General features: G+C 37.3%; 2 protein-coding genes across 2 annotated transcripts; one reads left to right on the forward strand and one right to left on the reverse strand.

The window, feature by feature from the left end:
* The first annotated feature begins 13,831 nt into the window (after positions 1 to 13,831).
* On the forward strand, positions 13,832 to 15,582 carry LOC136061377 (uncharacterized). The gene is made up of 2 exons (XM_065761404.1): positions 13,832 to 13,899; positions 14,900 to 15,582. The coding sequence occupies exons 1-2, from the start codon at positions 13,836 to 13,838 to the stop codon at positions 15,229 to 15,231; spliced, it is 396 nt and encodes a 131-aa protein (XP_065617476.1). The 5' UTR covers positions 13,832 to 13,835; the 3' UTR covers positions 15,232 to 15,582.
* A 1,954-nt stretch (positions 15,583 to 17,536) lies between these two features.
* Positions 17,537 to 18,379, reverse strand: LOC136062400 (uncharacterized). Its single transcript, XM_065761398.1, has 2 exons — positions 18,073 to 18,379; positions 17,537 to 17,957 (listed from the first exon to the last, which is right to left on the reverse strand). Exons 1-2 carry the CDS (start codon positions 18,188 to 18,190, stop codon positions 17,554 to 17,556), a joined length of 522 nt encoding a protein of 173 aa, XP_065617470.1. The 5' UTR covers positions 18,191 to 18,379; the 3' UTR covers positions 17,537 to 17,553.

An 18,379-nucleotide genomic window follows, 5' to 3' on the forward strand; every position in this document is an offset into this window, starting at 1 on the left:
ATCCATCCAGACATTTACATCGGGCATCGAAATAGCCTTTCTAGCCAAACTGTGGGCTACTTTATTTCCTGTTCGACAAACATGAGTACAACTAAAAAAAGAAAAAGCACTTGCTATTCATAAAACATCAGAAATCAGGTGTCCGTATAGAGCAAGAGAAGGACTTGAGTTGGTTAGGTCCTTGTGAATGACTTCGGAATCTCCTTCAAGGATGACTTGACTAATGCCAATCTTAGAGGAGAATTCTGCTGCTCTTCTTGCTGCCAAGGCTTCGACCTGTGCAACTGTAGATGGCAGAGGTATTTGCTGTGAAAGGGAGGCCAACACTGCTCCTTCTGAGTTGCGAATGACCACACCTATTCCAGCCCTGCCTTGTTCTTTGAAAAGTGCTCCATCATAGTTGACTTTGAACTTCCCAATGTCAGGTGGCTTCCATCTGGTATGCTTCCGGTGTAGCTGCTTCGGGAAAACTGGTTGAGCTGAAATGAATTCCCTCCTTCGTTCCCTTGCGAGTTGCAGAACCTGGTTCAGTGGGCACTGAGGCTCATTTACGCGAGCCTTATTTCTGCGATTCCATATTGTCCACGCCGTGTAGGCCAGCAGCGAAGGGTCTTCGTCTTCCTCCAAAGCTCGACTGAAAATCTCCTCTACCGTCTTCCCTTGCATTGTTGACAGCCACTGCCACTGTTGATCCGCTGCCCAAACTCCCTGCACATCAGAACAAAAAAATATAGCATGTGAACAGTCCTCTGTTTGCACTTTGCATTGATCACATACTGCATTAGTTGTGATTTTTCTTCGGAGCAGGTTTGCTTTAGTTGGGAGTGCTTCTCTACAGGAACGCCAAACAAAATTTTTGATCTTGTTGGGGATATCCATCTTCCATAGTTTTTTCCAGCAACCAAGGGAGTGTGATGAGGATTGTTGAGTGGGTTGGCTTGTGCTATTCTCTTCAACAAGGAACCTGTACCCCGAGTTCACAGTGTACTGACCATTAGGTGTGAAAGGCCAAACCAAAGTATCACTTTGGGTATAGGAACTCAGCAGGATGTTTATTATGACTTCTGCCTCTGCTTCATTAAAACAGTGATCAATAACTTCTTCCATCCACCTACGGGTAGATTGATTGATCATGACTTCCACAGCAGAATTTTGTTGTCCAAATATCATTGGGGAGGAGACTTTTGGCTGGTTTCTTATAGGCAACCAATTATCACCCCAAATTTTTATCTGCTTCCCATCTCCCACTCTCCATAAAGCCCCCTTCAAAATCAGCTCTCTTCCCTTTAAAATGCTCTTCCAAGCATATGAGGCTGAGGCAGAATCTTTCGCATCCAATATTGTGCCATTGGGGAAGAATCTTGCCTTAAACACTCGAAAGAAAAGAGATTTATCATCATGGAGCAATCTCCAAGAGAGTTTAGCCAACATTGCATCATTGAACATGGTAAGATCCTTGAAACCCATTCCTCCCCGGTCTTTGTGCTTACACATATCCTTCCATTTCACCCAATGAACTTTCCTCCGTTCACCCCTTTGCCCCCACCAAAACTTTCGAACGAGGGTTTCAATCTCATGGCACAAAGTGGTCGGTAGTTTGAAACAACTCATGACATACGTGGGTATGGCTTGGATAACAGATTTAATGAGGACCTCTCTCCCTGCCTGTGATAGCACCTTCCCTTCCCATCCTTGTAACCTTTTCCACACCTTTTGTTTTAATTGATCAAAACTTTCTCTCTTCTTTCTCCCAACCAAAGCCGGTAAACCCAAATAAGCTTCATATTGCTTCAATTTGGTTACACCCATTTCTGCCATTATTTCGAATTGCATGTCCAATGGGGTGGACTTACTAAAGAAGAATGTTGTCTTCTCCTTGTTTAACTTTTGGCCTGAGAGATTCTCATAGGTTGATAGGATTTCAAGAACCTTTTGGCATTCACTTCTAGTAGCTCTGCCGAAAAGGAGACTATCATCTGCAAAAAGTAAGTGCGTTAATTTTGGACCATTCCTACATATGGATACCCCTCTAATTTCCCCATTATTTGCAGCAGTCTGAATGAGCCTGTGAAGGCTCTCTGAACACAATAAAAAGAGGTATGGGGAAAGGGGGTCTCCTTGACGGATACCCCTAGAAGGTACAATATGTCCCTGTGGTTCACCATTTATTAGCAAGGAATAGGAAACAGAGGTAATGCAAGCCATGACAAGAGCAACCCACTTCTCATTGAAACCCATTTGCCTCATACCATCTTTCAGGAAGGACCATTCCACCCGGTCATAAGCTTTACTCATATCAAGCTTGAGGGCCATATAACCTGTGGATCCTGAATTATGATTTTTCATATAATGTAAGGTTTCAAAAGCAACCAAGATGTTATCTGTAATCAATCTACCCTTGAGGAAGGCACTTTGATGTTCCGAAATAATAAGAGGTAAAACTCTTTTCACTCTATTTGCAAGGACTTTTGAAAAAATCTTATAAAGCACATTGCATAGACTTATGGGTCGGAACTGAGAGACTTTTTCTGGGTTTTTTATTTTAGGGATCAAGGTAACAAAAGTATGGTTAATAGTTGAAGGCAATGAACCAGAATTTAAATAATTCAAAACTGTTGTTGTGATATCACCTTTAACCAAGTCCCAGTAGTTCTTAAAGAATAGTGGTGGCATACCGTCCGGGCCTGGTGCTTTAAGGGGAGCCATTTGCTTAAGAGCAACTTCCACTTCCCATGCTTGAAAATTTTCTGTGAGGGAGGAGTTCATTTCTTCAGTCACAAGCTGTGGGATGGAGTTCAATACTGTCGGCATACTTTGGAGATTTGTGGAGCTAAATAACTCCTTGTAATACTCAATGAAGACCTCTTTAATTTGTTCAGGCTGTGTACACCACTCCTCTGCTTGATTCCGAATACCTGAGATTGTGTTTCGGCGCTTCCTTAGAGTGGCTCGGCAGTGGAAAAAACGTGTATTTCTATCTCCCTCTTTCAAATACAATGTTCTTGATCTCTGCCTCCACATTTGCTCTTCCTTGTCCATCAATGAGTTTATTTCTTTTTGGATGGCCATCAAACGGATTGCACAGCCTCCTTGTAACGCTTGCTTCTCTACCCGTGCCAACTCTTTCCTTTTTTTTGCCAATTGGTTTCGTACATTACCAAAACATTCATGACTCCATTTCGTCAATTCCTTCCCACACGTTTCTATCTTCCTCAAAACTTTTGTTTCTTCCGTACCCTCCACTCTTGCTTGCCATACTCCCTCCACTACTTCTCCACACCCCTTGTCAGCCAACCACATCTCCTCAAATCTGAAGAGTTTCTCCCTCTGTTTAAACTCCAAAACTGCTTGCACAATCCATAGCATTTTATGGTCTGAAGTGGTGCTACCCACATGGTGGACTACCGTGCCGGCAAATTTTGAAAACCATTCTTGTGAAGCTACCACTCTGTCCAATCTTTCCCAAACAGAGGATCCATTCTGGCAGTATCTACTCCATGTGAAAGGAAACCCTTTAAAACCCAAGTCCATAAATCCGCACTCATCTAGGACTTCTCTAAACTATTGCATTTGGTTGTAAGGGCGAAGTCTACCACCTGCCTTTTCAGACTGCTTGACTATCTCGTTAAAATCACCGGCACAAAGCCACGGTAGAGAGCTTTGCCGGTGGAGTTGACGGAGAAGATCCCAGGACTCGAATCTTCTATGAGTTTCGGGTTCGCTGTAAAAGCCTGTAAACCTCCATGGCTTCTCCGAATTTTTATTGATTGTAGCATCAATGTGATTCAGGGAAGAAGACACCACATCCACTTCAATTCCATTTTTCCAAAAAAGCACTAAACCTCCACCCCTGTTAATTCTTTCAACAAAATATTTCTGATCAAAATGAATACAATCCTGAACGTAATTTAGCCTTGCTTCGTCTGCCCATGTTTCGGCTAAAAACACGAGAGAGGGATCTTTTGCTTGCACTATATCCGCAAGCTCTTGAACTGCACGTTGGTTCCCAAGCCCCTGGCAGTTCCAAACTATGCAACTCATTTGGACTGGCGGGACTGGGAACCAATCTCCGCCAAAATAGAGGAATTTTCTTTATCATCACATGAAACCACCAACTTCTTGCATGGTAACTCATAATGATCAACTACCATATCCACTGGACGTTTGACACCAATGGAGTCTTCCACTGAGACCTGGGAACTGGCTGATAACCGAGCCAAACGTTTCCATGTGGGATGTGGGTTCATTCCTGCAATAACCGAGGGCTTAGGAACATTTGAAATATCTGTGGAAGGTAAGGAATAAACCTGACTCAGATCACGTGACCCCATTTGTTTTTCAATTTGAAACTTCCTCCCCGCGGCTTGCATGGCTTGCATGGTCATATTCTCACGTGTATCAATAGCTGACTCCCTATTAATGGAATTCTCATTGAATCCGAGATCTTTGTCAATTTCCCGGATTTGTTGCTCGAAAATATTCTCCTCTGTTTCAGGATCCCTCAAAATCTACTATGTGTCCTTATTTGGCTCCGTGGACTCTTGTTAAGGATATAAAGAACTTACAAGCCGACAATTAGATTTTCAAAATATGTAGTCATATTAATTTTTTAGTTGAAGTTATAACCAATTCCAAAACCAAGTTTATAGCCAAATTTTTAACAAATGTGGGTTACATGAGAAAAATGGAGCAAATCCTTAGATAAGTGATGTATCAACTTTCAAATCAGGTACGTATATGCAACGTGAATTCAATTAAACTGCAAGTAGGTTTTCTTTAATCGCCCTTTTATCAAATACCCAATGCACAAGCCCTATTGGAATTGACCTTTTTACATATGACTGCTACTTCAGTCGCAGTCTGTGGTGTTGGGGGAGAGCAATTGGCTTGTTGGTAGAAAAGTAATAAAAACTCTAACAGAGCTTGCTCTCCCCTCCTAAATGACTGCAGGTTCCTCCCCAATCAGTTCCAGCACTTCAAGGTTAACCACGTGTACCGAGAAGCCAACAGAGTTGCAGACAAGCTTGCCAAGGAAGGCTGTTCCTGCCCTTTTGATTATTTTATTCTAGACTTTCCCAATTCTGAAGAACTATGTAATGTTTTGAGCTCAGATGCTTTGGGGTTGTACACCTTAAGGCGTTCTGCCACAACACTGTCTGATTTAAATAGTTAATGTTCTGCCACAACTATTTCTTCACTTTTTAACTGGTGTTATTCGATTCTTTATATATTAAGTCAACAAAGCGTGCAATGCAAAAAAGAAAAAAAAATTAATAATATAATTTGTTTAAAAAAATGATTTTTCGTCTCTTTAATTTAGTATATAAATATAAAATTTAATAATTATGATGGAGTAATAAAAATTTATTATGATTGTATTAATGTATATGAAAGGCTTTGACATAGATTCCAATTAATTTAACAAGTATGTAATCTCGTGCATATGCACAGATACATTTAAAAACAATCACGATTAAATAGTTTAAATTATACATTTTAGAAGATATTCAAATTATAGATGGTATTAGCTTACACTTTTTTTAAACTATACAATTCTAAAATGTGTAATGGTTTCTCATTATATATTTGTGTGTGTGTGTGTTTGTAATTTAAAATTTAATTGGATTTAGAGCCTTAGATTTTTGCACCCAATAATTCACTTACCACAAAAATTAAAAAATTAAATGGAAACGTGGCACAAAATTGGATTCCAATTGAAATCAAATTTAGAATTTGGAAAACTTTTTCTTCACTTTTTAACTGGTGTTATTCGGTTTATTATATATTAAGTCAACAAAGTGTGCAATGCATAAAAGAAATTTAATAATATAATTTGTTTAAAAAAATTATTTTTCCTCTCTTTAATTTACTATATAAATGTAAAATTTAACAATTATGATGGAGTAATAGACATTTATTATGATTGTATTAATGTATATGAAATTTTTTGACCTAGATTTCAATTAATTCAACTAGTATGTAACCCCGTGCATATGCATGAATACAATAAAAAAAATCAAAATTAAATGGTTTAAATTATAAATTTTAGAAGATATTCAAATTATACACAGTATTAGCTTACACTTTTTTTTTTTTTAAACTATACGTTTCTAAAATATGTAATGGTTTCTCATTATATATACTAGCACGTAATTCATGCAAATGCATGAATGCATTTAAAATTAAATACAATTTTTATTATAAAAATATATATAATTAGTTAAATAACTTTTTTTAAAAATAGCATTTAACACATGCATACACACACACACACATATATATATATATATACATTTAAAATTAAACACAATTTTTATCATAAAAATATAAATAATTAGTCAAATTATTTTTTAAAAAGTAAACATAATTAGTCACATATTAAATTCTTACATAAATTTAATAATACTTTTTTTTTCTAATTTTTAATAGGATAGAATGTGTGGTGAACTTAGTTGTGTGGTGATTTTTATTGAGTATATGTGATTTTTTTTTTTTAAATTTTATAGTTCATTAATATTAGATTCTTAGTGTTTTGCACTCATTAACACACTCGACACAAAGATTAAATAACTTAAGTGGATAATTATGGTGTGGTCCCCACATAAATTTAGACAGATGACGCAAAATTGGATTTCAATTTCAAATTCTAATTGAACTTTCTCTAAAATTTACCTATTAATATATATATATATATATTAATTTTTATTATAAAAATATATATAATTAGTTAAATAACTTTTTTTAAAAATAGCATTTAACACATGCATACACACACACACACACACATATATATATATATACATTTAAAATTAAACACAATTTTTATCATAAAAATATAAATAATTAGTCAAATTATTTTTTAAAAAGTAAACATAATTAGTCACATATTAAATTCTTACATAAATTTAATAATACTTTTTTTTTTTCTAATTTTTAATAGGATAGAATGTGTGGTGAACTTAGTTGTGTGGTGATTTTTATTGAGTATATGTGATTTTTTTTTTTTAATTTTATAGTTCATTAATATTAGATTCTTAGTGTTTTGCACTCATTAACACACTCGACACAAAGATTAAATAACTTAAGTGGATAATTATGGTGTGGTCCCCACATAAATTTAGACAGATGACGCAAAATTGGATTTCAATTTCAAATTCTAATTGAACTTTCTCTAAAATTTACCTATTAATATATATATATATATATGTGTGTGTGTGTGCACGCATGCGCGTGTGCGTGTGCGTGCGTGTGTGTAATTTAAAATTTAATTGGATTTAGACTCTTCAGTTTTTGCACCCAATCATTCACTTGCCACAAAAATTAAAAAATTAAATAAACACGTAGCGTAAAATTGAATTCCAATTGAAATCAAATTTAAAATCTAATTGGATTTGGACTCTTCAATTTCTACACTCAATTTAGACAAATGGCACAAAATTAGGCTCTAATTTAAATTTTAATTAAACTTTCTTTGAGTTTTGTCTATTAATACACACACACACTAGCCTCTGAGTAGAGGCTCTTTTATTTTTTTTGGGTAAAATTTAATAATTTGCATAAATTATAATTTGGAATTACTATATTTTTCAATCACAAAATACTTAGGGGTGTGATAAGTATTATGCGTTTCCAAGTAAAATAATTTTTCATCACACCCTTATGTATTTTTGTAATTGGAAAATATAGTAATCCTAAAATAGAATGGAAGCAAATTATTAACCTATACAAAAAAATTAAAAAATAAAAATAAAAATAGAAGAGCAATTTGAAAACTATCAAAAGAGTGGTCATGTTTTGTAGGCAACATTTTAGTGGGAGTTAAAGATGCATCTACTTATATATAAAAATAAATAAAAAATAAAGTGTATATATCTATTTAGTTTTTTTTTTTTTTTTTGGGTGAGCGTGTGCTCAGAGGCTCTTCTATTTTTGGGTAAAATTTAATAATTTGCATAAATTATAATTTGAAATTACTACATTTTCCAATCACAAAATACCTAGAGGTGTGATAAGTATTATGCATTTGCAGGTCAAATAATTTTTCATCACGCCGTAAAGTATTTTTGTGATTGGAAAATATAGTAATCCCAAAATAGAATGGATGCAAATTATTAACCTTTACCCAAAAAAAAAGAAAAAAAAGAAAAGCAATTTGAAAACCATCNGTTTTTTTTTTTTTTTTTGGGTGAGCGTGTGCTCAGAGGCTCTTCTATTTTTGGGTAAAATTTAATAATTTGCATAAATTATAATTTGAAATTACTACATTTTCCAATCACAAAATACCTAGAGGTGTGATAAGTATTATGCGTTTGCAGGTCAAATAATTTTTCATCACGCCGTAAGGTATTTTTGTGATTGGAAAATATAGTAATCCCAAAATAGAATGGATACAAATTATTAACCTTTACCAAAAAAAAAAAGCAATTTGAAAACCATCAAGAGAGTGGTCCTATTTTGTAGGCAACGTTTTAGTAGGAGTTAAAGATGTATCTACTTATATATAATATATATATATATATATGTATCTATTTAATTTTTTTTTTTTGGATAACTATTAGTTTTTTTATATTTATTTTTTTGGATTAACATAGGGCGTATTTTTTTAAAGAAAAAAAAAGCATGGGTTGTTTAACTTATTTTTTTTTTATATTTCTTGTAGGATTAGGATTTGTGGCCCAAGCCCAAAATAATGAATTTGTAGAGAATGGGTGAAAGAGCTAGATTGATTATGGAATCGACAACAATTAATTACAACCCTCAAGTATAAACCAACATAAATTTACACGTAAAGAATTAATGTCCGAAGAGGTATATTATTGATTATGTGGTGAATACAGATCTTAGGGTTACAATAAAGCTTTTTTATTTTTCTTCTCCCTTCTTTCTCCTTCCTCTTTTTCTCAGGAGCTTCTTTCCTTTATATAACCTCCCTTCTCCTCATCTCCATCGTCCACTTGTACCTCATCCGTGAGCCTACTTGAGTATATATCATGTCAAATATCTCCTTTAACTCTGTGTGAGTGGCGGTAGGTGAGGATACACTGTTCAGGGGTCTTCTCCACATAAATGCGGCTAGAAAAGTTGCTGCAGAGCATTAAATATGGTGGTAGCAGCTTTCTCTTTAGATATTTCTTCATCCTTATCATCTCCAAGTATACTCAGAGCTTATCTTGATCAGGAGGAGTCCTCGGAAGATCATTCAGATCTTCCACACGTTTGATCAATCAGTACTATTCACGTCCGAGGAATAAAACCTCCTCGGACGGAAGACGGTCTCCTCGGACGGCAACCATCCTTCTTTCCGGGAATCCTTCTTCCAGAAGGGCCTTACTCTTACCATCTCCTTCTCTTCGGAAGCACAGTAATCCTCACATGGGCTCTCGGCCCACTATGTTAGATTGGGCCTTTTCCCTCCCACAATAGCCCCTCAAAATTTTAATTTTTCCTTCGAATCTGAGGAGAAAGAATAAGATTTTAACCTACCACGTAAGGAAAAAGAAATAAAAATAAAAAAGTTTAAAAGAGAGAACTCGTAAATACCCCAGTTTACACGTGCGCGGGCATAAAGACAAGCGCTTCATTATTGCCGTTGTCAGTTCCGTATTCCCAAAGCGTTGTATTAATAACTCCAGGCGGCATTTTGTCTTTTACATCCAACGGTGGATTGTTGATTCAACGGACAAGGTTCTTCTTCGGGATTTGGACGGGATGAATTACACCCTTTCACCTGTCCCCGTATATAAACTCTCAGAGGAGGTTATTTTTCTTTACTTTACGCATCCTCAGAATACCCAGCGAGCTCATTCATTCAAAACCCTTCAAGCTTCTTCGATTTTCTATCTTCTTTCCCTCCAGGATCTACTAAGAGTCCATTTCGAGTCCAGGGATTGTTCTCAACTCTCGTCTGTGTAAGTTTCAGCATCTTTTGGTCCTTTATTTTCTTCTCGGCTAGTATTTTCTACCTTCGAAACCCTTTCCTGGTCACTGCTTCAATCATTCCCTAAAAATGGGTAAATTCCAACATCTCGTCGATAGTCCGGCGTTGATAGAGGAATTTAAGCGAAATTATGGCATACTGCGGGGGGTGAATCTGAGATATTGCCCTCCGGAGCAAATACTAACGGCCCGAAGAGAGGGAGAGGTCGTAATCCCAATGATAGCCTTCATCGAAGGGGGAATACCCTCCCAATGGGTTCCATCACCTTGAACTACCTTCGCAACCATAGACTCTCTCCTGAGCAGTGCACGCCCAACACTTTTAGGATATTAGGAGCTATCGATGCCTTGAACCAACAATTAGGATTAGGGTTGACTTGGCATGACCTGGTATATATGTATGAGTGTCATAGCCAAAAAGGGCAGGATACTACCTTAAGTCCCGATCCGACATCGTTAGATTGTTCTCCTGCCTTCCCAAATCAAATAAAGGGATGAAAGACGACTATCTAATCGTCTCGGGCGCATGGCACGACGGTATACACTGTCCGACCGAGTCAGGAGAGCCAGGTATGACTTCCTAGATTTAGGATTTTAACAATAGTCTTAGGGTCTTCATTCTTCATAACCTGTTTTCTTTTGCCGTCATATTTCAATCTTCTGACTGGGTTTGTTTGTTTGTTTGTTTTTTCTTATTTACAGATAAAGCACATACTGCTCATCGCTCAGCCTTACCAACACCACTGCCCTTAATTATCTACTACGCTCAAAGATATTTGTGAGTGAAGACGGACAGCTCGGTCCATCCCCTTATACTTGCTACACACCCAAAAAAGCAGATATTCAGCCGGCCGGCAACGCCATTACACAAGGTGATCACCGGCTTTAGCGAATAGACGTCGCTCGACGACACTTTTTAGCGCCAAACGATCTTGAGCTTTTCCACACCCCAACCCACAGGGTGTTCCATTGCTAATCCGACCAGTTCAATAAGTTCCCCTCGAGCTGGTGGTCGTAGGAGAGAGAGTCGGCTCTTCATCCTCTTCGCTAGAGGAACAGATAGATAAGTTCAGATTTAAGGAGAAGCTTCAAAGGGAGTGCAGGTAATACCCTCCTCAGACTCCGAGGAGGAGGCCGACAGGCAATCCAGTGTTCGCCAACCAGTTCTGGTAACCACTCTCCCAAAGGACTCTTCGAAAGAAGAAGAGATGTCCGACTTAAAACTTTGCTGAAGTCAAGGGGTAAGAAAGCTGAGTCTAAAGGGGGGGGACTTCCCGACCAGCATGAATTTACCTCCACCTCCACCCCCACCTCAGGTTCCTATTCGGCCTTAAAACCAATACCGGACCTAAAGAAAAAGAGGCCTCTCGAGCTTAGGAGTGGGAGGTGGTGATACCACCAAAGACCTCAAAGCAACAAAAGGTGGTGAGGGACCACCGGAGCAAGAGGGCCTCATCCGTGGAGAGCAGGGAGGAGCCTCCTGTGGCTGACGTGCGCTGAGGACAACGCACGTGGTCTCCCAGATTGGAACTAGATGGCGTTCCTTTTTCTTGGGAGACCTCTGTTAGAAACTATGATGGGGGTAGAGTAGGGCTGATAGCTGAAGCCTTGGAGCAACCACTGCTCCTCCCCAGACATGGAGTCATACAGGCACTTCAACCAGTATGAACTTTTCATGTCCCTGAAGAGGGACCTGGCCATGGTAAGCGTGCTTTTCCAGCTCTTCAGTTGACATATTAATTTTCTGTATTTTATGCTAACTCTTTTACTTTACCGTTCAGATTACCCAGCAAGTCTTCGTGGCCGAGGAGTGGAACTAAAAAGCCTACGTTGAAGCCCAAGTGAAGGCCCACTCTAGGTCCGAGGCGGAAAAAGCTCTGGGCAGCTTAAAAGAAGAGGTCTCTCAGATATCCGACCAGCTAAAAGGGTGACCCAGGAAAGGGATAGCCTCAATCTGGTCTCAAAAATGCCGAGAGTCAGGTCGAAGCCCAACGCAAGCTGCTAAATGATACTCAGAACAATCTGGCCTCTAAGAAAGGTCTTGTGAAGGAACTTCGCGCGAACTTCAGAAGGCTAGGGAGGCTACTAAGCAGGCTCAGAGGGATGCTCAGCTGGCCAAGGAGACGACCGAGGCGAAAAGAAAGCATTTTTTTTTTTTTTTTTTTTTTTTTTTTTACTATCTTCTTTCTCTTGTTTTCCTCCTATGTAAGGGATTGTAAACTATCTTCTTTTGATCACTGAAACAGTTTCTCTTTTACTTTTGGTGTATTTGTTGCATACCATATATAATAATACCTTCTAAAAAAAAAGTGGTGTAAATTACATTTAAAAAAAAAAAGCATAAATTACATGGAATAACTTGCTTACATAAGACCCTTCACAAAAAAGTAGCATAAATTATATTAAAAAAAAGTAGCGTAAATTACCACTTCAAGCAGCTTAATTCCCTTAAAACCCAACACCAAATTGACCAATCATGCATACATTCGCTCCAGCCTGCAATGCCTCTATAAATTCCTTAGTTCCAACCCTCGTAATTGCACCCAAATTGTTCGCCAAATCTATAACCCAAAAACCAGAAAAAGTGTTAGCAATCTAAAATCACATTAAATATTAAGTTCTTGGACCAAAATAGAGAAGAATAATATATAAGTACCTGCACGCATAAATAGAGAGAGTCTTCTTGAATCGAATCTTATCCAATACCTAGAAACATAAATGCAAAACCAGTCAATCTTAATTCTCATCCAAGTAGCTTAATCCCCTTAATAAAAATACAGTAAATTCAAAAAAAAAAACTAAAAAAATGAGTGTAGGGACTCAATTTGGATTGGACCCAGAGTATAAATGGGTTTTCAGCCCAACAAGCCCAAAGAATAAATTTCTAGAGAGTGGATCGAAGGTTTAGGCACTGGCCGGCGTTCCATAAGCATGAACTCTCTTCTTTTATTAGAAAATACTTAGAACTATTTACAACTGGGGGATGCTCCTCAGCCCATGGCCGATGAGCCCTTTTTCTTCTTTCTTTTTCTCCCCTCCCCTCTCCTTTTTACTTTAATCGCTCCTCTTTATATAGTCTTCATTGTCCTATCTCGTTCTTCCATCTGTTGATCATCCATTCGCCTTTCTTCTGACCGTCCGTCATATCAGAGGCCTTATCAACACTCAAGTGGTTCACAAACTTGAGAATGGAATATATTATATAATTTCTTTTTAATTCTCAAAGTTAGAATTAAAATCCTATACTTGTACATTGGGGTGTAATAACACATTAAGTTATCAAATAATCCTTTCCAGTTGCAATGAAATTCTTGACCATTTTTTCATTAAGCAAAGGGAGAAGATTGATTACTATAGAGCATGAGGAGGATAGAAAGAAAATAATTATTCTCTTATTCTTTGGTTATCATAGTATGATACGCTGGAGAAAATAGGGCTGGTAATTCTAGGACCAGGTGATTACCTAAATTAGTAAAATGTAGCAATGGAAGCTAACACAAGCCTGACTAAGTCATTTAGACCAAAACCTCATACCTGCTAAGTGCTAACTCTTACTTGAGGAAATATCAATTCTTGGCAACTCCTAAAGCTCGAGACAAAAATGCATGTCCATGGTATTTGTTCATATATTTTGGATGCCAGTAAAGATTATTTGATACTACGTATTGTTTGGAACTTTTGCAAAGTAACTTAGGCCTTGAGTTGTTTAAAATTTTGCAAGCATCTGTAAGTATTTTGTTTCATTGATATTGGAAGTATTTCTCATTGTTAATTAAACCTTAGCAAAGCTTGGAAGTTTTTGTTCGTCTATTTTTTCATCTGTTTTAGTTCTTTAAAAGAAATAAACAGGAGTTAGAATTGCTAATACACTTTCCTTCTTGTCTGATGTTTTAGCTTTTATGTGCTCTGGATTTGTACAGGTTGAGGTGGAACGAATTGATATTGGCGAGCCAGAGAATTCAGGTTTCTGTAATCTGCTTATATTCCTTCCCGTATATATTTTTCCTGATGTGCCAATGTGTTGCTAGGTTTAAAATATGTTTTTATTGGTATTTTAAAATCTATTTTAATCTAGCATATTTAAGTTGGATAGATTCTCAAAATGATTTGCTTCTCTGACAGTCACTGCAGCTTTGAAATTAGATTTTCTATCCTTGCTACCCTTTGGGTTCTTTACTTTTGAGTCAAACCTTGTAGTTTGTTGCATTTGTCCACATTTGCTGCAATGCTATTATCTTTAGTCCATCTGTATGCTATATTGTTGCTGTTGTTTTAAGTCCATCCATATGCTTATATTGTTGTCATCTAAAAGCATGGAGAAACTTTGCATTTATCATATTTTATTTTAAATAAGTTTATTAACTGGTTTGCCACTTCAACATTTTATGTTTAAGTCTACTATCTCAGATTGAGGGTAGTATTTCTGTTGTAGTATTGAAGTGGAATGCTTCACATAATGTTAGAAGTGACTTAAATATGTACAGGTCTGCCTTGTTTTCACTTGCATTTACCAAAATGCTGCTGCTAACTCTTCTTTTCTCTGATTTCATACCTTCAACTTGAGAGACCTTCTAATATTTATAGCAGATCTCTTTCAGAGCCCTTTGATTTAACTTCCTCTCTCTGTTTGTGTACTCACGGAATTTGTTTCTTGTTTTGGTTGAACAATAGTGTTCTACCCCATGACTAAAACATTTCTAGATGAAAATGAATCTATAACTCTGAAGTTCAAAAAAAAAAAAAAAAAAAAAGAACAGTAATTGGTGCCTATATTTTTGGCATTTTGTGTAACCAAGAGGCAGTTAAACAGCTACTATTGGATTCAGTAGGGATCTACAAGCTTCTCCAGCTTATTGATTCATCATTTCTGTTGTCTATGTTGAGGGTGTTTGCTGTAAATTTTTCCTTTTTATGAGTCTTGTAGAATCACAAAATCATTAATGTAATATTTATGTTATGACAGGTGCAAAACCAGCTGGTAAAAGGACTGTTGATTACTCATCTGATGCACCAAACATTTCTGTGGTCTCTCCTGACCCTAAGAATGACGAAGCTGAGGATCATCAAGATATAGATATTGAGGACCTTTTTGGTAGTGCAACGCCAGAAGATGAAACTGCCGAAGAAAAAGAAAACACTGGATTTGATATCAATATGTCACGTCATAATGACAGTGATGATGAGATTGCAGATGTAGATGATAGTGGTGATGAAGCGGATAAGGGGCCAATGCTGCAGAAGCACTTAGACCCAGGTCAATGCAGAGGTGAGGGAAGAGCCAACTTCGAGTTCTAGTACTAGTAGCGGAAGTGGGAGCAGCGGGAGCGGAAGTGGTAGTGGGAGTAGCAGCAGTAGTGACACTGAAGCCAGCGATGACGACTCAGTTAACTCCATCTGAGATTCACTGGATATGTACCAGAAGAAGCATGGCTTGCAAATTTAAAATAAGCCATCCTGCTGTTTTGGGAGCAATTTTTTTGGTTATATAGAGTAAAATCGGTGTGGATCATGTTATATTATTTCTTCCCATTAGTGTTACTCCTAACAACATCTCATTTGGCAAATGTAATAATGTGTGAATTCTTAAGAAGAGCAGGAAACTTCTCAAAATCTTAAAATTCTCTCAAGATCAGTTATTACATTCAATTGAGCTTGACTCATCTTTTATTTAATTTTAGTGAGTTCTAAATTTCTCCTCAATTAAAAAAATAAAAATAAATAAAAGTCGTTAGAAACTCAATTCTACCTACATTGAATAATTGTGTTTATTTTGACATAAAATATTACGAAATATTTTCATGTGTTTGGTTGGTAGTAAAAACATTTTGAAAACAAATTTGGAATACACTCCTTGACAATGTCATGGTTCTTTGTCACAACTCACAATGACGGGTTGTGTGTGAGGTGAAAATTGTTTACACCTCTTGAGGTAAAATTTACCAATAATTTCGGTGGCACCAAATATCTAAAATTGAGAAGAAGATTTTCCGGAAAATAGTTTTCATCAAAACAAGACGATTGAAATTTCACTTTGCTCAATAAAATCCTTTGTTAAACACAGTTGGTAATAACTTTAACAAGTTTAAAATGAATTGTTTAAGCCAATTAATTTTTATTTTTTTTTAAATTCCTTTCTTCCTCACAAATAAAATTACAAAGAGAATGACTTAGGTTCCAAAGTGGCATAAAAGACCCATTTATGCTAGCCGATTCAGAAATGCCACGTCAGCCATTTAACTTAAGTTTAATACACCTATTTTGCACAATTATACTTCAAAAAAATATATATATTACACACAATTAAACCCCACGTAAAACCCACGTAAAACTTTTTGTGAGACAGTGGCGAGCCACACACAAGGGTGGGTGGGCCAAGGCCCCCCCCAAATTTAAAAAAATTATTTTATAGTATTTATATTATTTACATTTTAAAAAATGTAGCATGTAAAATTGAAGTTGGCCCCTCAAATTTTGAGTCATTTCAATGGTGCTCTAAAAAAGAGAAATTATATTAAAATCATATAATTTAAGAGGTTTAACAAATTAAACCATGTAAAAAATGATAAATTTTTGTACATGTTTAATAGAAGAAATACATGACTTTTGTATACTTATTAAAATTTAGAAAAGATAAATTCTCTTAGTAAATTAATTTATGTGTGTGTGTAGAGGTTTATCTTAACTAATATAAACATCACAATTCTCCCCCCCCCCCAAAAACCAAAATTTTTGGCTCTACCCTTACTGTGAGACACCCATAGTTGAACCTCCATGCCACACCACCACTACTGGCAGTGCTTGCATTATGGCTTCTCCTATCTTAAGGTTTCTCTGATTTCTCATTCTCTCTAGCCCAAATCCAGCTATGGTAGAGCTCATGCTTGCACAACTCCACCATCGCTAGCGGTGCTTCTCACCTGCTTCACCACCACTAGTGACAATATTACAACAATTCATTGCTTGGGTTTGGCTTTCATTTTATTTTAACATTAATGTAATCAATAGCACATATTGTTGCTTAGGCGTGGGGTAATTTCAATTTCTTCCCTATGCATTTAATTGTGTTAATATCAGTACTTAACTTTCAAAATCAAGTCAATTTCATCCTTAATCAAGTCAACTTGTGAGGATAATATTGATTTAATTTTGAAAGATGAGGTACAAAACTGACACAACTAAATGTATTGGGACAAGTTGAACTCCAACAAATGCAAAGGTGCCAAATTTATAGTTTGATTCTGATCATGTAATATGCCAAATGTTCTAGCAAGTTGTATTGGGACAAGTTCAATTCAACCCAACAACGCCTTACTACACTGAGATGTGCCTTATTATCTTCAACAAATTGGTGGGTCCATGCAAAAAGTAGTGGGAAGAAGCTAGAAAGTATCCACCACTCACAGTCGACCAATTCAGCATGTTATGAAATTGGGTGTATCCCTAGATTTATTAAGGTTCCGTAGATAGCTTTTCGCAATCACCACTGCCATCACAATGCACTTGTACTTCAAAGAGTTACAAGTCACATTGCAAAATTGGGTGTGATTCATTCACACATTCCTAATAACTAAATCACACACATTACACTTTTTGTTTGCAATAGCTCAAAACTCAATCTTAAAAACTCACCGGCACGGCTTGAAATGCAGGTTTGCTCAAATGGGCCTGTGGCTGCGCCGGCTTGGCACCGCCCTTTGCAACCGGAGACAACCGCGGCTCTACCGCAGCTGCCGCAGCAGGGGGCGCCGACGATGCAGCGGCGGCGGCGGCGGCGGCGGATTCACCGGGCTTGCGGAGGTGGCGGAGCTGCTTGACGGCACGGTGAAGGCGCTCAAGACGGAAAGACTCGCCGTCGAAGAACAAAACGGCGTCGTTTTCTTTGTACTCCTCGCTGCTACCTTCGAAGGTGACTTTGGGCTTTCCCAATTGGTTGTTGTGAAATTCGACCGAAACCCTATTCTCCTTCGTCTTGTGTAGCGATCCCGCCTTCGTTTTGTCGATCGAGGCCGGTTTGAATTCATCTACAATATCAAACCCCCAAAAAACAAACCAAGAAAAAAATCAGTTTTTTTAAATTTTGATCAACCAAACAGGGCGTAGAGTTAGGGGGGTTTTATTGGGTTTTGGGGGACTTACAACGTAGGGTGCAGAATTTGTTGGAGGAGTCGTTTTTGAAGGAAGGGCCTAAGGTCAGGTTGTACCACCGATCTGACTGAGGAGCTGACTTTGGTTCTTCTTTCGTGTTGTTCGCCATGGGACCCCACCGTTTGATTATGTGGAGAGATGTGATTGGATGGGAACTGAGTTTGGAGTTCGGAGTTCGGAGGAGCTGAGGGAACTTCGAAGAAGTGTAGAAAGCGACGGGAAGGAGGGAACTGGGGTATTTCGCGTTTCGCCTTCTTCTTCTTTTTTTAATATATTTATTTTTTGTGTGTGAAGAAAT

This window comes from Quercus suber, unplaced genomic scaffold (genome assembly GCF_002906115.3).
Source record: "Quercus suber isolate HL8 unplaced genomic scaffold, Cork oak 2.0 scaffold_410, whole genome shotgun sequence".
Taxonomy (NCBI): Eukaryota; Viridiplantae; Streptophyta; class Magnoliopsida; order Fagales; family Fagaceae; genus Quercus; species Quercus suber.

Bases quoted from the DNA above. Each gene is read 5' to 3' on its own strand.
- LOC136062400 (XM_065761398.1), bottom strand. From the start codon at position 18,190: ATGGCGAACAACACGAAAGAAGAACCAAAGTCAGCTCCTCAGTCAGAT. The intron at 17,958-18,072 runs GTAAGTCCCCCA...TTGATATTGTAG, and splicing joins CAAATTCTGCACCCTACGTT to ATGAATTCAAACCGGCCTCG.
- LOC136061377 (XM_065761404.1), top strand. From the start codon at position 13,836: ATGTGCTCTGGATTTGTACAGGTTGAGGTGGAACGAATTGATATTGGC. The intron at 13,900-14,899 runs GTTTCTGTAATC...ATGTTATGACAG, and splicing joins TGGCGAGCCAGAGAATTCAG to GTGCAAAACCAGCTGGTAAA.